This window comes from Megalops cyprinoides, chromosome 22 (genome assembly GCF_013368585.1).
Source record: "Megalops cyprinoides isolate fMegCyp1 chromosome 22, fMegCyp1.pri, whole genome shotgun sequence".
Taxonomy (NCBI): domain Eukaryota; kingdom Metazoa; phylum Chordata; class Actinopteri; order Elopiformes; family Megalopidae; genus Megalops; species Megalops cyprinoides.
In genome coordinates, this window is record NC_050604.1 from 8,032,096 (window position 1) to 8,056,442 (window position 24,347).

Here is a 24,347-nt window from a genome sequence, read left to right on the forward strand (position 1 = left end):
ATGTTAAAGAGCGTGTTGCTGTTGTTTATTGCTTTTATTATTATGTTTTTAAACCTGTATGGTAGTCAAGAGCAATCATATCCTAATGTTTATTGATATATTTAGAGGGAGGGGAAGGGAAGGAATGTTTCAAAATTCAGATCAGATTAATCAGATCAGATTAATTTTCTAACATTTCTTTAATTCATGGTGGTTTCAGTAATCCCATGGTAACTGAGGGCCTAAGTAATCGTAATGAGTAATGTAATCATTATGACTTTCAGATACGACAGAAGGAGACCGACAGGCGACTATCACTATCATGATTGTTATGAATTCATTAAATAAATCTCTAATAAACTCAGAAACATGAATAGCATGTCAAGCAGTTTGTCTGTGCCCTTTCCTCCATGTTGTCTTTGCATGTAGTCTCCATCGTGGTTTGCTGTACTGCATGGAGATGCTCCAATTGCTCCCAGAAAGGAGTACGAATGTACGGTTTCCCCACTGACACGGAGAGGAGAAAAAAAATGGTTGGCTCAAGTCTAATTCCACAACGTTGGATGAAATGGCATTAAGAAAACGGAATTTACAATTAATAGGCTGTTCGTGGCTAATGTTATGTGTTGCTAACTTTATCCAGTATCGTAGCCTAATCTGTTATTTGTTAATGTTCCCTAAATATTCTAATTTAGTGGGAGATAATCCACTGACATGCTTTAATGCACATGTTAAATTGATTCAGATGTGCTGATAATATACAATCTGATTCTTTAACCGGCTTACCCTCTAAAAGTGCATCACAAACGGTCTATTCTGCTGCAACTCTACTGCGCTGCTAGTATTTGCTGCTAACTTCCGGGAACTATTGAGAGGCTCCAAGATCCACCATTGCTGTAAAAGAAATGGTCCATTGGAGAGAACGGAGATGACAGGACTCTCTCTCTACATGGTTCTGACTGAGACCCATGACAGCTCACAGTGCATATAACACTATGTTTTGCTGGGGAAATTGAGGGAAAAGCACTCTGCTTGAATACCTGTCCGAAGTAAAATTCCACCTCATGGACCTTAGGTCCAGAGTCCCATTCTTCAACCCCAATTCCAAGCGCCACCACGGCTCATGGTGCAGGAGCAGACAACTGGAGCTGTGTGCGGGTAGTCTTTATCAGATCATCTTCGGTCTGTCATAGTTGGAGGTGATAAATAGGGTTTAAAGTCTTGTCACCGTGGCAACGGACAAGTGTATACCTGAAAACATCTTTGTGGTATGTTACACATGTAGCCGTTAGTCTGTAATGCACAGGCTCTTGAGAAGTCTGATGAAAGAGTTCTACCTAAAGAAATGTCTGTGCTGATGCGGTTGTGTTTCCCATTGGGTTTTAGGAGGTCAGTCATTGTGTTGAAGCCCAGTGCAGTGTTAACTAAATATTTGTTCTATGTGTTTGCAGGGCCCCAATGGTATTCCTGGACCCAAGGTAAATAGGAGGATTGGGGATGCCCAAAAGCCGTTGAATAGCTACCTCTCCATTCATTATGGATGATTGACTGAATAAAATGAACTGATTATTGAGTGATTACAGCCTGTGAAAAACACATATGAAGTAAACAATGTATGCTAAACATCGCTTTCAGTGTATACTGTTATTTTTGCATTAACTTTTATTACAGTGATTGTACTATTTTTGTGATGCTGCAAGCTAAATAATGCATTTCATTTCTTGAATACTCTCGAGAGCCAGCTTTTTGGAAATTTCTATAGAAGCTTTTTCTAAAGAAGCTCAGTATATAATCTTCCCTTAAAAATTGCCTTGGCTTAACTCCTGTATATTGAGTATGGGCGTTGTCATGCCTTTTATAGTGAATTGGGGTGTTGGAATGTTTTTCTTGTTATGGATAAGAATGTTGTTGTGTCTATTAGAGTATGGTTTATGGCATTTGATTGAATCTACCAGAACTCATCCAGTGACTGTACTGAACAGCAAATAATGAGCATCTTCTTATCACTGCTCCTGTATCTGCCAGTGCAAATTACAGTAGCGTTTTCGATTTGTTGAGCTATCTGTGGTGCCAGATCAAGTGCTAATACTGGTAGCAGGAGTACAGGCCAACCCAAAGTGCCCACACGACCTCCTCTATTCCTGTGATTTCTAGGGAGAGGCAGGGTCGCACGGACAGAAGGGAGCACGCGGGGAACCAGGACACAAGGGTGACAGAGGACCGCTGGGTCTGCCGGTGAGTACAACAATGCATGCTGGGTACAAATCACGCAACTCTAGTTGACAGACGTCATTATTTTTGTGCGTTGCACATTGACAGTAACACTCCTCCCTCAGCGATGGCCCACACTTGGCTTAGATGTGCTTTTTCAGCCTTCGGTATGTCCTGAGATCCAGCACACTCAGCTCTGGGCAGATGTCCCACGCCTTACGAAACACTGAAGATAACGTGTCCAGTTTCAGCACCAGACAGATATGCCTGATCGGATGCGCTTCTACACCTGTGAAATTCTTCCACACCTTCCCCTCGGCCGAACATCAGCCCTGCAGCATTACATTCCCTAAACCAGCCTAAACCAGCATATCAGTTGTGTGTGTGTGGTAATCACCCCCCCCCCCCCCCTTTTGATGTTAGCAAACTTTCAATAGCAAGCATTCCAAAAATTCAGACTACCTGTGACATAACAGCTTGTCCCTTTCAGTGTTCCGTGTGGATGCACTCAAAATGGACTTGTAAACCAATGTTATGGTCCACGAGAACAGCATGTGGCACCATGAAGACACAAACATCAAATCGCACGAATTCCATCCTCTGCCCACAGACGAACCTGACAGACTTCCCCCTCCTCCCTAACTGTAACCAGTCCCTCGTCACGCATGCGTTCACGTCTGTGTCACTGCTGTCTGTAATAACTGTGAGGCCCGCAGGTGTGCGCTGGGGAGCCTGAGGGCTCCCCGCCCCCCTCATGATTTGTCTTTTTGTTGTCCGTTGGTAACCGTGAGTAGTGTTGGCGTGGCTTTGCTCATCGTGTACTAATCCCCTGTTCATCTCGCTCACACCTCCATAACCACGCAGGGAGCGTCAGGCTTGGATGGTCATCCCGGAGCCAGGGTGAGTGGCAGCTGTGTGTTCCCCTAACCTCGCCCCCACCCCACCCACCCCCCCCCCCCCCTCCTCATGTGGCTCCTCCCCTTCCCCCACCAGCCACGCCTCTTCTCCCCCAGTGACTGCGGAGGATGTATTCTTCTCCATAGAACAGTGGGTTTGTCTTCATCTGTTTTGGATCAGTTATCAGATGCTGTCTAGATTATACTGCTTCCATGAGTTTTGTAGAGCAGGTTCTGCTGGTTTTCATTCCATCTGAACTGTCATCCAGGGTTATTAGGGCTGTTTGAGTTGATGGAGTACTGATCTTTGTTTAGCATTTCTTGAAACTACATTTCTTTGTCTTAAGCTCTTAATATTCAGTACATATTTTGTGAACAAAATGTGCTGTGTTTATGCTAATGTAACAGCAAATAACAAGATAGCTGTTCATTAAACAGATTCTTATTAATGTCCGCTGCTGCTATTAGCAGTTTAATTTGTTGTTCCAGGCCGCATTTAACAACTGATTATCCTTAATAACATTGAATACATAAGCACAGTACTCCTTAGTTGGCTCATATGAACATGAATAACTTAACACCTTCACTTATATCTTTCAGTTAGAACAAACACATTTTTAACAACACATAATTATACATGCTAGCTGGTGTCAAATCTGTATCAGCTAGCACTCACTTAACAACAAATGAAACCTTAACACGTTAAGCTGAAATGAAAGCCAGCATTCAGTTTTGCAGCACAATCATCCTGAAAGAAAATGGACGCACTGGACGTATACTTCAAATTTTTGTTTTTGAAGACATTAACCTTTCAGCCCACATAACCTTTATCAAGACTGGTCAAGAGTCAAGAGATCAAGGCTTGTCTCTCTGCCATTGGTTGACAATAAATGATGCACTTATTAACTAACTGGAGAGCTAGTAACTTATATATAATTACAGGTATATATAATTTAAGGTATCTGCTGTAGTTGGTTATTTTTGCAATAGCAAGAGGTTTTTACATTCAACCTCCATTTGTTTGTCAGTAATTAACATCCATTCATTTCCTACCTGCATTTTAAATGTTAACATTGTCTTAGTGTGAAAATGGCATGACTACCAATTACACTTACAATGTGTTGATCCATTTCATCAATGAATAACAGTTTTTTCTTTGCACCATACAACTACAGACAGTATTGTTAATGATGTCATTAAAGGAGTAATATGGAGTCTGATTGCAGATACATGGAAGCTTGTAGTGTGATCGCTTAAAACAATAGTTAAACCACACACATTGGAAGAGACATTGGAACTACAGAGTCGAACCTGTCAATGAACTTGTATTCTGGCACTGAATGGAGTTGGCCTATCTCCCAGGCTGCTGACAGCATCAACCTAAATTCATCCTCCTACTTGCCCCCGTGCTTATGGCTGTGCCTGCCTTCTCCTGTAGCTCCACTTTCACAACTATCTCCACCCTCGTGACTCTGTCTGCCCTTCCAGCTGCCCCCATCTTTATGGCTGGCCCCGCCTTTTTGACCCCCATGGCTGCCTCTACCGCCTCAACTCCCCCTCGCACACAACTGTCTCCGCCCTCACGACTGCCTACACCCTTCTGACTGCCCCCACCCTTTTGACTTCCACCTTCCTCACACCTACCACTGCCTTCTTGATTGCCCCTCCCTCTCACACAAACTTGTCTTTGCCCTTGCGACAGTCTCTGCCCCCCGGCTGCCTCCCTCCGTACGGCTATCTATTCTGACGCTAAGCCGAGTTGGCCAGACTCCCAGATGAAGTGGAAGTGTCAGCCAGCTTCAGTCTTCTGAAATGCTCTTTTACTTATGGCTGCCTCCACCCCAAAAAAGCTACCTCCACCCTCTTTCCTTTGTGGAGATTGGGTGGATTATTGCAATGCTGACACCCCCATGTCTCTTCTCCGCAGGGAATGGATGGGCCCATTGGCCCCGCAGGCCCAGCTGGTCCAAAAGGGGACAGAGTAAGTCCCTTCAATTCACCCGTCCATGCAGCTGAGCCACTCACAAGAACCCTCCACTAAAATGGCCGCTGGGTTTGGAAGCCACTTTGAAATGCCCGCCCTGGAAAGTGTCCATAGGGCTTATGGAACGATGCTTGAAATCTTTCCAGTGTTGCCTTTTAATCCTATGGAATAAACACTCCTTGTGTCCATGCTCTTGTTGAGGGTCATGCATTTGATGTCTTCAATGGCCATAGCAGTTAGAGTCTCATAGAAAATCCATATCATTCATTGCATACCTAAAATCTCATTTGTTTTGATTAATTATCAATTATTCCAAGTGGAACTGCAAGGGCTGGAAACTGTATGGTTATCTAATCTGTAGTCATGTGTCACACTGTGACATCATACATCTTACATCTTTCACAAAAACAGCAGAAGTAAATATGGTTGCCAGGTGTGTTTTCTTGTGGAGTGTTTGTGTGAAGCAGATCTGGTAGCAGTTGGTTGCATGGACTGATGTGTGTCTTTATGATTATACCAGGGTGAAAAGGGCTCACCGGGAGAGCCTGGGCCTAGGGGACCTCATGGACTGCCTGTAAGTCTTCCTGCCTTCAGAATAAGCCTTCACTGTCACTCCACTGCCATCACCTTCTGAAGAAATAACAAGACCCTTATATGGCACATCTGGTAGAAGATAAAATGTTCTGTCAGGAAAAAATCCATTGAATGTCCAACCCTTATCCCTCCAACCCCAAAGATTTTCTGTCTCACCAAACCTCTTTCCAGGGTTTAATTTTAATATTAATACTATGTGATTAATATTGTTAATGTTAAGCTCTGACTAAAAACAGTCATAGGTAGGCCTTAATCAGACTTAAGCACAGCTGAATACTGTAACTGTAGTCATTTGTCAAACTTCCAAATACTTCTAGAGGCAGAAATGTTTCAAAAATGACTGCAATGAGCTGAACTGATGCAATGTTCTCTCTTGTAGGGTGCCGTAGGCACACCAGGATCAGATGTGAGTACAGTTATGTTTTTTTTTTCTCTGGAGCTGGAAAATATGTCTGATCACATGGTAATGCTGTCAACCGGTAACAGTGCAGTGCACTGTCTCTCTCTGTCTCTCTCTCTTCTCTGATGTTTTCCCACATATTTTCATGTTAGGTAACAGTCATATATCACCTAATGGTACCCCTAAGGGAGACCACTTACAAAAAGAATGCTGGGAATTTTAGAATGCAGTCTCAAGCATGAGGAATCAACTTTTTAATACCCGTTAAAATATACTACATAGTGTATGTCTGAACGTTTGTCAACTGTTTGATATTGTGATATTAGCATAGGAAGTATAGATCATGTCAGATGTATTCTGTGATATATGGTTAGAAATGTGCACATGAAAGTAGCAATAATGATACTGTACATTTAGTTACAGATACAGTGTGTTCTCACCCCTGTCCTAAGACATAAGCTGCATAGTTCTTTTACATAAGGGAATGCCATTGTGCAGGGGCTCTGTGGGTGTGTGATGAATTGGAGTGTGATTTTTACAGGGAATACCAGGCTTGCGGGGAGAGAAAGGAGACCCAGGCGAAAGAGGAGAAAAGGTAATGTAAATGCTGCGTTCCTCGAGCAGTCCCTCACTAACAAGGCCGCTAACACAGCCTGCTGCCAACAGACAACCAATGTTGTGCTTCCATTTCAGGAAGTTAAGTTAAAGAAACCATTTTACTCCGACCCAGTGAATGCATTCTTGATTTAAAACAAAGAGGCCCTAAGCCTTGCCCCATCCTAGCATTCGGTTTGCAGGGTATCTGAACACTAAACCAAGTGCAAGGAAGCTTATCATTGCATTGTTCTCATCTGTCTCATTTGTTAAGTCTTGTGCATGCTTCTGTTGCATTGGTAATCACAGACTCATAATCAATAGAATGAGGTATGGGTTATTTCATACCAAGGTTGCTGGCCAGTGAAGTGCATTTACTTGTCCATATTCATTGGATGGAATCTGTCTATCACCCTTCTGGTGTTCATTACCCATAATGCAACAGTTTGCCATTGCTTTTGATTGAAAGCCACCCTGAAAGTGTGATTTATAGGCTGTTTTGAATAACAAAATAATATATCGGTGTCTATGCACATGTATATCTACATTTTATTTATCAATTTTTTCATTGAAAAATTTGTCTGTTGGGATCAGGCATGTTGTACCTCCTCATCTGTTGTTTTTTGTGTATTGGGTGTCTGTGCATGTGTATTTATTTCACATACCACTTCAGTTTTTAAAAATCTTTTTCACAATGCTATGCAATGGCAATGTATGTGCAAATATTACAACACCATGTATGCATTTTTTTTACTGGTGATACAGTGTTCTTCAAGTCAAACTGAAGTGATTTTTTGGCGTAAATCATGTTATTTGAGCGGCAGTGTATTAAATCATGTTATTTGAGCCGCCCATATAACATGAGCGGCATGTTATATGGGCGGCAGTGTAGCATAGTGGTTAAGGAGCAGGACTCGTAACCGAAAGGTTGCCGGTTCAATCCCCGCTGGGGCACTGCTGCTGTACCCTTGGGCAAGGTACTTAACCTACAATTGCCTCAGTAAATATCCAGCTGTATAAATGGATAGCATTGTAAAGTACTGTAACCTATGTAAGTCGCTTTGGATAAAAGCGTCTGCTAAATGAATAAATGTAAATGTAAATTTGATGTAAAAAAAACTATTCCAAGATTTGATCCCTTACAGCCATGTTGCAAAGGACAGAATTAAATATAGAAATGATTAAAAATGTGATGAGAGATTCACTAGGCTGTGGCTGTGGAGGACTGGAATTTGGTATAGTTCAACTGGCTCTGCATGATGGACATACTGTATTAAAACCGTATCCCTTTTGTGCTCTGATCATGCCTTGTTGTGATTTAGTTCATTATTAGCATGCCTCAGAGGGGAGAATATCATCTGCTTCCATGTACATGTTAATATCCATATCCATATCCATACTGTCACATCTTATCTCATTCTGAGTTGTGTATCTTCTGCACTGTACAGGTTAATGAACTCATTAAGTTTCTTTACTGTTTGATTTATTTCCACTAACTGTTGACACACAGCTTTGTCAAGGCTTGGGAGATTTTTGCTAATGTTCTGCCTCTTGCTGGGACCTCCTGTGTTTTTGCACAAAAGGGATACGGTTTTTGGGGTGTACTTTGGGCCCCCTGGAGGCATCACCCCCTGCAGCACTCTTTCCTCCCTAACGCCCTCCGATACCCCTCCCTGTATACTCTGCCTTTCTCCTGGCCACCTCCTTCCTTTCTACTCCTTATCGTGGAATGACCCTGGTTCTCCTGGTCTAACAGTCGTCCAACTGTGTCTTCCCTCCCTCCCCCTCTTTCTGGAGGTAAAATTCTCCCTTTAATCTCCTACCTCTTTGTCACGCTGATTGCTGTCTGATACGTTGATACATAGAGGGCGACCATTGCAGGTTCTGAGAAATGTGGGCAGCAGTGTGGTGTAGAGGCAAGGAGTTGGCCTTTTATTCCAAAGGTCACTGGGTCAATTCCCAGGTGGGCCACCACTGTTGTACCCTTGGGCAAGGTACTTGACCCAAATTTCCTGAGCAAATATCCTGCTGTGTAAATGGATAATGTAAAAATTAGATATGTATGTCACTTTTGCTAATCTGATAGCATTCCCACTTTGTGCTTTAAGTTCAAAGTGCAACTTTGTGCAGACCTTGTTTGGCTGATTGTTTCAGATATCTAGAATTCATATATGAGCCTGTTATCGCAGTGATAGTGGACACAACATTAACAGTAGATGTAAGGCAACAATGAAACAGTTTAAACAGTTGTTTATCTCTGAAAATCCCAATAGACAAAAATATTTTCCCAAACTATAACAGTTGTATCCCATTGCTAGTGGCAGTTTTTTTAAGCCCAGGCATATTATTTTTTTTCATTTGAATATGAATGTCAGACTCACCCCTCTTATCAGAGGTGAGGGCAGGGGTGTACCATCTTAAAGATGATATAAGTTTATGATACGATGTCAGGGGTTAACATAGCTATGGTTACAAAAGAGCATATCCACAATGCAAAATGGTGGATACACATTTGAGTGAATCAATCAAGTTATGTACAGAAAGTATGTTAGTACAAATATATGGATTTTCTTTCTGTTTTTGTACAGGTTAAATTCATCAAGTTCCTAAATTTGGAATAAAAAAAAATGGAATGGTCGCCCTCTTTGGATGAAAAGAATTTGACAAAGTCGTTTCCAATCTGAGAGATGAGGTCCTTGGATATGTCCTGATAAAACCATTGTGTCCACAGGGGGAGAAGGGAAAGAAGGGCAAAAAAGGCCCTAAGGGAGAAAAAGGAGAGCAGGGTGCTCCCGGATTAGATGCCCCCTGCCCATTGGTATGTCCCAGCCGGGAAGCGGAAACCGCGGTGAAGTAAGGTGGCGGACGAACAGAAAGGAGCAGCACTGTTTCCGCAGTGGTGGAGTATCGGCCCTGGGGAACAGCCTTGCTCTGTACCCCTCTACTCTATGCACTCCCACAGAGATTACGATGGGACGGGAAGGACCGACTGTTTATTCATAGAGGTCATTGGTTCTTATGGTGAAATCACCACTTCTTCCTTCCCTGACTGGATCTTTCTGTGAAGGCCCAGATGGATTATTAGATGGATCACATCTGTTGTAGACACGGTGAAATAACAATGTAGTGGAAACGGTAGCAACGGCACTATTGTGTAAATTTTGATAATGCAAAGTTTGATTGATACTCTTTGGTTGATCAGTTACAGTGCTGGCCAAAAGTATTGGCACCCCTGCAATTCTGTCAGATAATGCTCAATTTCTCCCAGAAAATGATTGCAATTACAAATGTTTTGGTAGTAATATCTTCATTTATTTTGCTTGCAATGAAAAAACACAAAAGAGAATGAAAAAAAAATTAAATCAATTATCATTTTACACAAAACTCCAAAAATGGACCGGACAAAAGTATTGGCACCCTCAGCCTAATACTTGGTAGCACAACCTTTGGACAAAATAACTGCGAACAACCGCTTCCGGTATCCATCAATGAGTTTCTTACAATGCTCTGCTGGAATTTTAGACCATTCTTCTTTGGCAAACTGCTCCAGCTCCCTGAGATTTGAAGGGTGCCTTCTCCAAACTGCCATTTTCAGATCTCTCCACAAGTGTTCTATGGGATTCAGGTCTGGACTCATTGCTGGCCACTTTAGAAGTCTCCAGTGCTTTCCCTCAAACCATTTTCTAGTGCTTTTTGAAGTGTGCTTTGGGTCATTGTCCTGCTGGAAGACCCATGACCTCTGAGGGAGACCCAGCTTTCTCACACTGGGCCCTACATTACGCTGCAAAATTTGTTGGTAGTCTTCAGACTTCATAATGCCATGCACACGGTCAAGCAGTCCAGTGCCAGAGGCAGCAAAGCAACCCCAAAACATCAGGGAACCTCCGCCATGTTTGACTGTGGGGACCGTGTTCTTTTCTTTGAGGGCCTCGTTTTTTTTCCTGTAAACTCTATGTTGATGCCTTTTCCCAAAAAGCTCTACTTTTGTCTCATCTGACCAGAGAACATTCTTCCAAAATGTTTTTGGCTTTCTCAGGTAAGTTTTAGCAAACTCCAGCCTGGCTTTTTTATGTCTCTGGGTCAGAAGTGGAGTCTTCCTGGGTATCCTACCATAGAGTCCCTTTTCATTCAGACACCGACGGATAGTACGGGTTGACACTGTTGTACCCTCGGACTGCAGGACAGCTTGAACTTGTCTGGATGTTAGTCGAGGTTCTTTATCCACCATCCGCACAATCTTTCGTTGAAATCTCTCGTCAATTTTTCTTTTCCGTCCACATCTAGGGAGGTTAGCCACAGTGCCATGGGCTTTAAACCTATTGATGACACTGCGCACGGTAGACACAGGAACATTCAGGTCTTTGGAGATGGACTTGTAGCCTTGAGATTGCCCATGCTTCCTCACAATTTTGCTTCTCAAGTCCTCAGACAGTTCTTTGGTCTTCTTTCTTTTCTCCATACTCAATGTGGTACACACAAGGACACAGGACAGAGGTTGAGTCAACTTTAATCCATTTTAACTGGCTGCAAGTGTGATTTAGTGATTGCCACCACCTGTTATGTGTCACAGGTAAGTAACAGGTGCTGTTAATTACACAAATTAGAGAAGCATCACATGATTTTTCAAAGGGTGCCAATACTTTTGTCCGGCCCATTTTTGGAGTTTTGTGTAAATTGATACTTGATTTGACTTTTTTTTCTTTCTCTTTTGTGTTTTTTTATTGCAAGCAAAATAAATGAAGATATTACTACCAAAACATTTGTAATTGCAATCATTTTCTGGGAGAAATTGAGCATTATCTGACAGAATTGCAGGGGTGCCAATACTTTTGGCCAGCACTGTAAAACAAAAGCAAAAGTCCAATTCAGGTGGTTAACATGAAAATATACATTTTTTGAAGCAGTTAAAAAAAGTTTCAGAGTGAGAATACTGGATTTGCATGATAAGCTACTAGTCAAGGAAGTGAGAGGTGGTTGATGTCTTAACAGGGGAGAAACACAGACGCAAAAAGTCGAAAGTGTTCTCCCCTCTCCTGTTTTCACGGTCTCCTGCGTGTGGAAGCTGTGTGCCGGGCCAATGCTCCTTGCCGTGCTGGCGGTTCGCAGTGCTGCTGCTCTCTGACATGTGTGGGGCCCTTTCTCCCAGTAACACTCCTAGTTAATCTTTGTGAACAGGGATTCCGGGGCTTTAAAGGTGAAAAGGGGGAGCCGGGACAGCCTGGTTTGGATGGGTTGGATGCCCTGTGCCAGTTGGTACAGTATTCTCTTTCCTCCTGCCCACCCTGTGCACGACCCACCCCCCCAACCCCCCCCTCGCCAATTGAGGCGCAATGCTGCCCCCCCAAGGGCCTGTCTTGTGTATGGCTTCTGCATGCCTGAAGGGGCCAGCTCGGCTCTGAGCATGGAATCCTTACTGCATGCTGCCTGCACCCAACCACCCACTGCCTCTCTGTACGCTTTCCATCCCTAAGCGGATTCTCAGCCTATCAGAATACAGGAAGTCCCACTGCATGCTGTCCTCTAACCAGCTTAAAAGTACTATGTATCCCTGGGTACTCATGTGAGAAGATGTGTCACTATTTGAACTATATTAGAAAAGTGGTTAAGCTATTCGCAGGTTATCGCAGGTTATCACTGCCCACACCTATAACACATCCCCATAACTAACTTCTAACCCGTCAGAGATTTTTACTCTTGCTAAAGCAGGTGACAGTTGCAGGCCACATGATCTGACCGCCATTAACGTGCAGTCTTAACGTTGTAGCTCTGTATTCCTAACCTCGTTCCTTTCCATTCTAATTACTGTTTTTATTCAGTGCTTCCCAACATACGGTCTCCAGGGCATTTTTGTTAACAGCTGGTTTTCGTTTCAGCTGAACTCTCATTTAAATAGATGGTATTGAGCTGTGAACTGAAGACTGATTTGGATTTGAAATCTTTAGATTTAATCCATTATAGTAGATAATAATAATAAATCCAATAATTTTGCAATGGAAGAATTGTCCAGTATGACATATGTTTGTGAAAACGCATACAAGTATGTTCATTTGCTTATTTCTGTTAAATGGCCCTTTGAATGAATTTTTCCCAGCTGTCTCAGTTAAATTCAGCTAGCTATCCCAACTCATTTATTTTAGGTCCTTTCAAATATCCCATTAACCTTGATTATCTGTCGGTATTGCAAATATAAGAGCCTTAATACAAAAAAACTGAATAGAATGTGTATTTCTAAGTGTACATACATACTCCCCACACACACAAACACACACTCAAACACATACACACACAACAAAGAAATAACAGCAGGTATTTAAGTGATGTCAGATCCAGGTCATCATTAAACTAACAGCTCAATCAAAGTTAATTAACTGACAGCTACTCCCCCAGGACAACCAGAGTAGGGAAGCACTGCTCTAATTACAAAACCTAAAATGGCTCCTAAAGACTGAGTTCCACCTGTGTTCCAATCCTCTCTGTGTCCCCTAATGCACTGTCTTCCTGAGGGGCACAGTGACAGCACGGGCCCTCGTATCCCCTCTCTACCCTCTCCTCTGTTCAACCCCACCCCTGTACCAATTGGACAGAATTCACTGTGACTTCACAGTGGAGATAGGAACTTTGAAACTCACTTGCGCTTCTGAGTCCAGTTCCGTCAAAGAGCATGTGTGGGGTTTTCAGCTAGTAATCACATTTGATTGGGTATGTGGTCTAGTTCTTTATGTGGTGAAGCCAATGATGTAGTTAGTACTGTGAAAGTGTCACCCCGCCTGCAGAAGAGTGAGGTAAATCCTGATGAGTATCATTGGATAGTGTGCACAGACGATGGTTTGCTCCCTGTGTGAATTACGGTCATATCAATTTGAGCCTATGGTGGAGCCTCGATTGCTTTGCACTCTGACAGCCATTGCCAGTTGATATGTCATACAGACATGAAGTTAATTTTTGCGCATGAGATTGAGCATTTTGCAAAAGACATCCAACACAAAGCAAATGCCATGTCAACTGCGATGAAAGATGTGTCCCAAAACATCACCCGTGAATGGGTGTAAACAAAAGGTGTTATTGTCACCTACTTTCATAATGATCTGTGAGTCACTCTCTTACAGGTTCATGTTCTGAAATATTTATCTTCCAGGTGTGGTAAAATTATAGTTTCTGTTATACTTACATAAGGAAGTTGATGCACGTAACCAAACATAGAGTCTGTATGCTGCAGCTTTAAAAACCACGCCTACTTATATCAGAGGACTGCTCAGACTATTGGACATGCTTGCACTATGGCCATTTGGTGAACATCCCGCATCAGGTCAAAGTTTGCAGGCAGGCAAATTCTAATAATTTATCTTGAATTGAATGAAAACTGAATTGTGAATCATCTTGAATATATGAAAACTGTACAACAATGTTGAACAGAATCCCACCGACTGTACCAAACATAATGATACACGCTGGGTAGAAATCCAAAATGTTTATCTCTGTGTGCCCAAAAACACTGGCTTGTCAAGACACATGTACAGATTAAACACTAAAAAATGTCCCTAGCCTACCAAGATGCGTTAGACAATAAGTAGGCTTGCTAGGATTTTGATATTTTTTCTCACATTTTTCCTCACAGATGAAATGCACTTTTAATTTAATCATTGATACATTCATACATTTTCATACATTTTCCCCCAACTCTTTGTTTTACCGAGTGTCTCCTCTGGTGTACAGCTTTCTATCGACACCTGAGAAAGGGACACTGTTGTTATTTATCTATGTATGTATTATTTTAATGTGTTTGCCCTTTATGCAGCCCTTTGTTTGAGTTGGTAGTTGCGCATTAGGCTCACATTACCCACACACCCTCTGCCATACTGCAAGAGCGCTGAAGTGAGACAGCTGCAGGCCTCCGATACACCTGCACTGAGCCATCAGCCATTTTCATTTTTTATAGTTCAGACAGATTTTTTTCACCCGTCTGTAGGAACGGAATGAAATTGCCACATATTGACAGCCATCAATGGAAAAATCTGATTCTGTCCAGCCTAGTCCTGGGGCCTATCAAGCCAAAAAACATGGAACCGGAGTCTGACACAAACACATTGGAATGATATATTGAATTTTTTTTTGGCAGGATATGTAAGAATTGGCCTGACATATTTCTCTCATGCCAGGGTGCCAGTGTTTCTGCACACATTGTATCCATGCTTTCATTACATGTTGCCTGTTAGCTGTATGGTTTACCACCGTGCTAAATGAGAGTGGATAGTTTACCGATCTGATTTATTGTCTCCGTGCATGCTGGCTTGTGCCCATTTCAGTGTCACTTGCATTTTTAATGAAGCTGCATGATGGTATGTTGAAAGCTAACATTTGAAATTTTATACACAAATTAGAAAGAGTCTCCCGGGTGAGTAATAACAAGTCAGACAAAGACATGTGACCGGCGCACAATTCATCCCTGTTTTCTGCCTCACTGAAGGCATTTCTGTCACAGTGATTTTTTTGGCATATTTTTCATTTTTTTTTATTTTTAATCTTTATAGGGATTGAACTTTTCAATTCCTAAAAGCTCAGTGACTCATTAAGGCACAAAGAATGACAGGGCAATAAATCAAACTTCCAGATAATAACCATCGTTAATTAGCAATTTTATTTATATTCAAAAGAAAAAATATTATTTGTAAAAGAATGGCCTGCAACACAGTATTATATGTATATATGTATATATGAGATGTATATACTGTATGTATATACACAGTGTATATATATATAATATATACATATATGTATATACAGATGGTGTTGATATATATTTAGCAGTGTATGTATTGAGGTGGTGATTAGCCACTTACTCAGACATTTGCTGTACAAAAGTTCCACAAGTGATGATGCCAAGTTAGGTCACCTTATCAGGGAAAGGTCTGAGAAGGTTTGAGAAAAATAAGTGAAACACCAGATAATTTTGAAAACAGATGATGAGGGGAATGGATCCTGGGAAACGGGAAGCTCCCCAAGGCTGGTTATTTCTGTTGCAATGTTGTAAGTGATGGGAGTGACTGGAGTGACCTGAGGTATAAAGAAGAACGTTCCCCCTGCACTTACTCATTACATTACATTACATGCATTTAGCAGACACTCTTATTCACACACCCGCCAGATAGATATACTATACATTAGGGGTGGAGCCGAATCCGAATGCGGTATTCGGCAAAGCACAAATAGTGCGTTTCTACGAATATTTATTTCTTTATAATCTAAAAAAAATTGTTTTCGGGAAGAAAAAAAGAAGAAAAAAAAACGTCAAATAGTGTTCCTCATAACTGTGAGCGTGGTTAGGGTTATTTATTTTTCAGTTGAATTACATTTAAAGTTCAAGAAAATCCACTGTTAAAAAGACAAGTTTTTTTTTTAACCCTTTCGCGTGTACGGTCACACCGGTGTGATTTGCCGTTTAGCGTGTATGCTAAAACCGGTGCGATTAGAACGCTAGATTGGAAAAATTCTAGCAAATTTTAGCTTTGAGGAAACAGCGATTTAACGTTAAAAAGTACAGCAAATGGTAACTGAAGACTATGAGAAGCTTAATAGAGCTAATGAAAAAATAAATCAGAGTTTCCTCTCGTCATTACAATATTAATACTTCATTGATTATATTTTTCCTAAACATGAAATACACTATATGGACAAAAGTATTTCGCCACACCTGTTTTTCAGGGTTTGGGCTAGGCCCCTTATCTCCAGTGAAGGGCAATCTTAATGCTTCAGCATACCAAGACATTTTGGACAATGCTCTGCTTCCAACTTTGTGGCAACAGTTTGGGGAAGGCCCTTTTCTATTCCAACATGACTGTGCCCCAGTGCACAAAGCAAGGACTATAAAGACATAGTTTGATGAGTTTGGTGTGGAAGAACATGACTGGCCCGCACAGAGCCCTGACCTCAACCCCATCGAGCACCTTTGGGATGAACTGGAACGGAGATTGCGAGCCAGACCTTCTCGTCCAACATCAGTGCCTGACCTCATAAATGCTCTACAGAATGAATGGGCACAAATTCCCACAGAAACACTCCAAAATCTTGTGGAAAGCCTTCCAATAAGAGTGGAAGCTGTTATAGCTGCAAAAGGGGGACCAACTCCATATTAAAGTATATGTATTTGAATACAATGTCATTACAGTCCCTGTTGGTGTAATGGTCAGGCGTCCGAATACTTTTGTCCGTATCGTGTATATAATGATTATTTGTTTAAGACAGGTATAGAAGAGAATGGGAGAGTTCTCTCTGTAGGTAAATTTTAATCCTCAGATTTGCGATACAAATCACGATGCCAGCTCAACATCATGATGTCTGTCAGCCATCGGCGATGATCGGCCCAACCCTAGTTGACATGGATTGAGATATTTGCATAGCCTGTTAGGCTACTCTCCTTTTTTCAGACAGCAAGATCTATAGTTTGACAGGCTGAAGAACACTTATATTAACACTTTAATATCCTAAAGTGTAATATAGCAAAAACAGGATTGTTACGCCTATTAACACTTTTATTCGAATACAAATACAGATAATTTTGCTGCCTCAATAAATACAGATACAAATCCAAATACTGGGCTTTCTGCATATCCCTACTATACATACTACATATGCTCACATCACATGATGAAAATGATAAGAATCTCTGAAATCCAGCTCAGTTGCATATATTGTCCTCTTGTATCCCTCCCACATTTCCTTGAAAACCGGTATATGGAATTTGAACTCAAGCATGAAAGGTACAATAGCAGGTAGAAGAAGATGAACAAATAGGCAATAAAATTTAATGTTTAAACAGTGATTTGTCCCCTGAATAGTCACATAAGTAAGTAATAAATAAATAAGTATTTATTTAAGTAATAAATAAATAAGTATAAATAGTTAATTATGCAGGGACATAAAAGTAGAACATTAGGGTTGGAGAAAAACTCACAGAACTCATTTTAGAGCCCACTGTTAGAGCACAGAACTGTAGATGCAGGATTAGACAGCTACTTGCACATTTCAGCTCTTCCTGAACAACTTTCAGAGTATGGGTGCATTGGTCTGTTTCTAATTATCCTCGTATATTTTTCAACATAAACATTAAATCAACCCAATTCCAAAGAACTAAGCTTTAACATATGTATTTTCATTAGGTGGGTTTCGCAACAATACTGCACTGTGACATTGCAAATAAAATAACTGCCATAAGGTAGGCTTAAACAGTTTATGCTTCATGGTAGGTACTCTCCCAGTGTTTTGATACTTATTTAGATACCAGATTGTGGGAAAGTTCCAGCTGTGAAGTTCCTGCCTGTTGCTTAAAAAGGACTAAACGCTTCTCTCTTCTCCTGTTTTTTTATCATGACAGGGCCCAGATGGTCTACCAATGCCAGGATGTTGGCAGAAGGTAAGCAACAAGCAATGACATGACTGATTAAAATGAAGTAATAGACAAATAACGTATAATTAAAACCCAGGTGTTATGATATATTAGAGTAATATGTCTGTAATATGCATGTTTCTAGCCTTATTTTTATGTAATAGTAATGATGATAATTCCCGCTTTCTATGAGTTGTAAACTGCTATTGTTTTGTTAATGAGAAAAGCACAAAAATACATCCTTGGTCTCATTGTTGATCTGACCTTTGTGACCTGTCTAATGAAAGTAAGCATCGTAAATTGCATAGCTGACAATCAATGACATAACCCTGGTAACAGTGGCCAGTTAACCATATGTTAATGCAGTGTTCAGTGAGGAAACAATGCGCTGTCACCCTCTAGTAATTACAAATAAGGCTCCATGTTTTATTTATAATCGTTTTCACGCATTGTTGTAGCATTACTTCAAACGAGCAGGCCTCTTGAAAATGCACTGCCAGTAACACTAGAAATTCACACCAGGGGAACGATTGTTCACTCTCAACCTGATTAAGATGAGTGTGAATGTATTGAACAGTCAGTTTGTTTCGATCCCTCTGCTGCGAACATACTAAGCGCTCACAAATATAAACACTACAGACCTGACTGTATGAAACACCTCCCCTATAAACCTCATCCTACGCGTAATTAAATTAACCCCGTCCTGTTTCTCTTGTGTTTTCTTGCAGTGATCAGTCTAACCCCCAAAGCATGAAGTTTGTAAATAATGCTTCATTTTTTTGTATTTATAGTCTTTTTTTAATTGAAAACGTAGATGTATATGAAAGAAAGTCCATGAAGCTGTTTAAATGTCGCCAATTCCACTGATCTGCCATAACAAGTGTGTGTAACTCTCACGTCAGCATTGTGGAGTAAAGCTGCTTGGCTGATAACAGAGCTCTTAAAGGACATAGCGCCTAGAGCCAATTTGCCAGCTTGCTTGCATGGACAGTGGTAAAAGAGGACTTTGGCAGTTGTGACCAAAACAGAACTATGGGAAAACAATTAAAAGGAGGTGGGACCAGACTCGCCGTGACAGGAAACAAGAGACGTTGGTGTCTGTATTCATCTCAAGCTCATCTCCCATCCCTGCCTCAAAACATGCTGACAAAATGCAACAAAAAAAATTTTTAAAAGCATGAGTACTGTGTCAAACTAGGCATATATGTGGATGGATGTGCATATCGCTTTGTGGTGTGGTCACGTTTATGGCTTCCTCAAACACTAACTAGCTGTCCATCACAACTTACTGAAAAAAAAAAAAACACGAAAAACGCAGGGCCCTGATTGGATGTCTCCTTTCCGTTCGTCATCTCAAGGGAGTGACACCTTGGCTGGTCGCTTGATGGAAAAAAAGTCCCCCAAAAAAGATGGTTAGAGATGGGCCGCTGTTTTTGTCTTTATTGTGGCCGGGGGGCAGGGACTGTTGGGCGAGACGTCCGCGACCTCCCTCCGTGAACCGGAGCGGGCATCGAGTGTGCCTCAAGCCCTGCGACCTGCACAGGGGCAGCCTCACGCAGCCGGCGAGTGATTGCGCAGGGCTGGTGCCGACTTGGACGGGAGGACAGCTCCGGTCGTGTTCCTTGAGGGTGATATGTTGTTTTTAAGAACAAGGGCCTCGACAGACGAAGCGTGGCCTACCCTCCAGCAGCCAAAGAGGCCTCCTGCGGACGAGCCAGGCTCCATTGCTGGACAGAGGAGAGGCGGAGGCGTGCTCCCCAGCATTATTTACAAAGGTTCTCAATGAAGGGGAGGAGTAACAGGAAAGGCTTTGAGAAAGGCTGCCAATGGAATCACAGTGTTTCTTATTATTTTTATCATTGTAATTTTGTTCTTTTTTTTCATTGTCATTAATGCATAATAGCCTTCAGGTGCCTCAATTTTATTATTCCTGCCATGTTTTGGAAACATGAACATTTTTATTGGGTTCTGAGTAAATGAGGAAGGTATGTTTATTGAGGACAGGTATTTTTGTCACTTGCTATACAATACTCATTTTATTGTCTTATGAACACCAATTTTCATGTATATTATGATTTGAAATATTGCTGGTATGGACTGAACATAAACATATATATACATACATATACACACACAAAGTAATATTTGTGTAGAAGTATTAAAATAAGAGGTTTTAAAATGCTTGGTATTGTATTTTGTTGACCTGTTTAACTCATTAAAAGGGAGGTGTCTGGTATTTCCATAAAAGATAAATATTAAAATAAGTCTCTTGCAGAGCAGCTGTTTTGAAACAATGGTAGACTATCATTAAAGTCAGTGCATAGCTGAAGATGCCAGCTCCAGAGCTAAGCTATTTGACACAATTTGAAAATGTATGCAGTGTCATGTTTGTGTTTTAAATGACAGTTTAATTAATGATTTGCCAAGCTCAGCTGTATTCTTCTTTTTCACTTCTACATTCAGGGGTGTTTCTTTAGTTAAACAGTAGGTGTTGTGTTTCATCAAATGCTGCTTGCTATTGTGTACAGAATCTATATAGCCATTCCTAATTTTTGACTGATTTTTCAAAGTGTGACTAAGATATTCACCTTTTTTCTTGCAACTCTGTGTTTAAGGGTTAAACTTGACCCTTTGAGATGATAGAGAGATTGAGAGATCAAGTCAAGACTACACTTGTCTGCAAGACTCCACTGCCTTTGCGGGATTCCAGTAACCTGAAACAACGCATTTATTTCACTGTGTGGAAGTTTTTGTATGAGCATCTTTACATTCTAGTTCATAATCTTCATTTGAAAATGGTTGGATGTTCTGTGAACTGGAATGATTTCACCCAGAGCCTCTCAAAATAGTACACTTTTGGTACATAAGGGCACATAATGCATCTGTAGAGAAAGCCAACAAAGTTTGACAGTCCATAACCTTACGTTATAAAAGAGTTACAGTGCGTTCTTTCTCCACAAGAAGACTGTTTCATGAAATCCCAGAATGCCGTCTGTCTGTAGTACCAGGAAGTGTTGCTGCAGCATAAAGTATTTCCAGGCTCACTGTTGAATGGGTCGACAATGTCCCTCAGCTCTTTTTTACTGTGGTTTCTCCATTGCAAACTCTAAATTCTTTCAGATCAATTGTATTGAGTCAGACTACTGCTACACTGCTTTTTCCCCCCTTATCCCTTATCATAATCCCCTGTTCCATTTATAGCCTATGTTTGTATTTAAACTGTGTTATGCGGTTGATGTGTGAATCACCTGTTCAAACTACTCTTATTTTCTCAGTCATTTTCTAAAATGTATGTAGCATCACAATCACTTCTCCCCTAGTGAATGTTTGATTTAGTTGTTTGTGCTGGCTGAATAGTGTCAGGGTTGAATAGTCAGTGAAGGCATGTTGACAGACCATGTGACAGGTTGGGGTGATGGATGCTTTGTCATTGCCCCAGTCCACCATTTAGCATAGCTGAGCCCAGTAACACAGGTGTGAAGCCACCCCCTTCCAGCAGGACAAGAGTACCATTAGTTCCCGCAATGGGGCACCTGGGTCTTTAGCTTGGTGAGCTAATGCACATATTTTTGTTGTGCTGTGCAGATGGCACAGACTAGAGTTAAAAACCCATCGAAGACCTACCTCTGTTAACTTAGCAAGATTAAAATTTAGAGCCAAATATGAGTGATGTTATGGGTAGGTGATGTTTTAATACGTGTTGGATCATGCTTTTTAAATGGAAGGGCATGCTGGCTTTGAATTACAGTGGAGATGAGTGCCACTTATTGCGGTCTAGCTGAAATCACCATGTGGGGCTATTATGGTTGAGCCAGGCTTGGCAAAGTCATACCAAACATTACATTCCAGTGCCAGCAGAAAAGTACAGGGTGTTGTCCTAGCAATGACATCACTTGGGTCTGTCATCAAGGCCTGACAGCCGTCCCTATGTTTGGACAAGATCACAGCTACTATATGCAAACGACATTTATGCTGGCCACTCACTGCTGAAAATGTTCCATAAGGTGGGTGGAAATTAATGTTCAATATGTACATGCTAGATTAATTATCAGCAGATCACCAGATTCTGAAGATTGTCAGATGACTGAAAACAGTTGTCTCTTTTGGTTTTGGAAATGTCATTTTTAGAATCGGATGTTTTCAAAAGCACTAAAGGATATTTCCTGACAGATTTAGTATGTTGTTTATTCTGTATTTGCTTGATATTTGATATAAGTGATATAAGTGCATTGTTTATCTTTTGGCATTTGCTTTATTTGTGTGTGTGTGCGTGTGTGTGTGTGTGTGTGTTTCAAATGGCCATTCCTTTTGAGCTATTTTAAGGTTCTCTTACCAGCATCCTAAATCTCTACACACTGTTTCAACGCACTCTGCTTTGCAATAGTCTTGTGGTCAGACTTTGACACAAAGCTGAGCCAGTATGGTCATGAAACAACATACATTGTCAATACATGTTGTAAACTACGTCTCATGTTTAAAATTATGCATTCACTTAATGTGTTCATTTGGCATCTGTACATTACTATTTATACCGAGGAAACAGTGATATAAATGCCACATGGATAAACATTAAAAATATGTTACGACTTTTGTCAGTGGATTTTTAAGTTGTCGTTATTATTTTAATATTAATTCAGTTGAGCTGCTGAAGTGACTGACAGCCACAAAACCATATTGTTACCTGTTTTTTCTTTCAAGGGTCTGAGTATTGCTCAGAGTACAAAAAAAATAAGATATAATGATAATTTATGAAATTCACATTAGAACATGATGTGGTAATTTTATCTGCATGTTTAGCTTCAGGTTGGTGTCTGATTTAAACCCAGCGTTGCTGCTCACGTGCTCTGTTCAGATGTGTTATGAAATGTGTGTGGGTATCAATGGCATGCTTTCATTTTAGGATGTGCACTGTGTGTCTGGAACAGGCAAGAAGCACCTGAAGTCAAAATGCTGTACCATAAAAACAGGCTGTCTAGTGAGAAAACTTTATTGCTCAAACGCGATTTTCCAGTTAAGACAACGACGCTTCTATTTTGTGCAAATTAGCAACGTGTCTCTGCCGTGAATGTAGACTAATACGTTGTAGAATCTGTTTGCCAATTTTTCTGAAAAAAGTGCTGTTCCAACCTGTGTTGTGTGTTGAATATGTGCAGCATTTCAAATACTGTAATTCCATTATACATTGAAACATTTTCGTTACGAGAACTTGTCTTATTGTTTTCACACTTTTTAAACATTGTGTAGTTTTTCCTTTTACCTGGTGTTTTATATACAACATTGAGCATATTGATATGATTATTACAAGTGCTGCAAGAAAATTTTATGAACACCACTGCTAGCCACTAAACAGTCAATAATGAAACCTAAGTCACGCATACCAACACTGTTTAGCTCTTTGCAAGCGTTGATTCAGCATTGATGAAATGATGTAAATTGTGTACAATAAATGCATGTCTAAACCTCTTCAAACCAGTTGTATTTAAAGAGAATGATTATTTTAAGAAGCATACCCCCTTTTCACTTTGTCTTAAATGTCAATCTTTCTGTGCAACTACACCTATGCACTGTTTTTCTTTTCTGACCCAGTTTTTTGACTTGAGTTTTAGTACGTGTTTTATGTACTTGTCAACATACTATGCACAGTGTCAGAGCTGTTTTTAACAGGACTGCACGTGTTTTTGTTTCATATCACGTAATGGTTGTAACCTAGAAGCATGTGCTTGGCTTTTCTGAAAAGTAATGCATTTTGAAATCGTTTTTTGTAATTCCACGCACCGCAAAAGAGAAACACGAAGGAAATGGGTGCAGACAGACGTCACCAGTTTTGATCGGTGCACGTACTACACGGTTGCGCTTCATAGACTTGACAGTATTCTTTGAGTCAGTGATACCATGAGTGGCAGCCCGAATGTACCTACCTAAATTTTTAGGTTTTAGGTTTTTAGGTTGTGCTGTTCTCAAACATGCATGATCGTGCATTTTGTTAGAATGGCCAACTTCTGTCTTTTGTGAGATTTGGATAAACAGTATTCCAGCAGATATTCAGAATGATTAAAGACACAATTTAGTCACTGTTTCAAGGTGATGCATTTAGACAATATCTTCCTAGTGGCAAAATATGCCCCTTTAAACATATTCATTGTTGGGATTTGGAATAAAGACAGTGGTTCATAATGATGCTTGCACTTTCAAAGAAGCAATCAATTAACGTCGCCAGTTGTACTTCATTTTCCCTCCCTCCGTTTTCAGCCGAGGGACGGCAGCATGCTTACAATAAATGCATGCCCTGCACCTTCGTACCCATACTCA

At 40.9% G+C, this 24,347-nt stretch overlaps 1 protein-coding gene across 4 annotated transcripts in view; it reads left to right on the top strand.

Moving 5' to 3' along the window:
- Window positions 1-19,342, top strand: part of LOC118769595 (collagen alpha-1(XXV) chain-like) — a 151,615-nt gene extending 132,273 nt beyond the window's left edge. For 3 of the 4 annotated variants that reach the window (XM_036516777.1, XM_036516778.1, XM_036516779.1), the window contains 10 exons: window positions 1,431-1,457; window positions 2,134-2,214; window positions 3,055-3,090; window positions 5,014-5,067; window positions 5,591-5,644; window positions 6,044-6,070; window positions 6,606-6,659; window positions 9,390-9,476; window positions 18,027-18,065; window positions 18,767-19,342. In XM_036516777.1, the coding sequence (XP_036372670.1) occupies window positions 1,431-1,457; window positions 2,134-2,214; window positions 3,055-3,090; window positions 5,014-5,067; window positions 5,591-5,644; window positions 6,044-6,070; window positions 6,606-6,659; window positions 9,390-9,476; window positions 18,027-18,065; window positions 18,767-18,769 (462 nt within the window). In that variant the 3' untranslated portion in view covers window positions 18,770-19,342. Of the gene's footprint in view, window positions 1-1,430; window positions 1,458-2,133; window positions 2,215-3,054; window positions 3,091-5,013; window positions 5,068-5,590; window positions 5,645-6,043; window positions 6,071-6,605; window positions 6,785-9,389; window positions 9,477-18,026; window positions 18,066-18,766 lie in introns of those variants that run through there. The other variant, XM_036516780.1, reaches the window with a different exon arrangement.
- The last annotated feature ends 5,005 nt before the right edge of the window (window positions 19,343-24,347 follow it).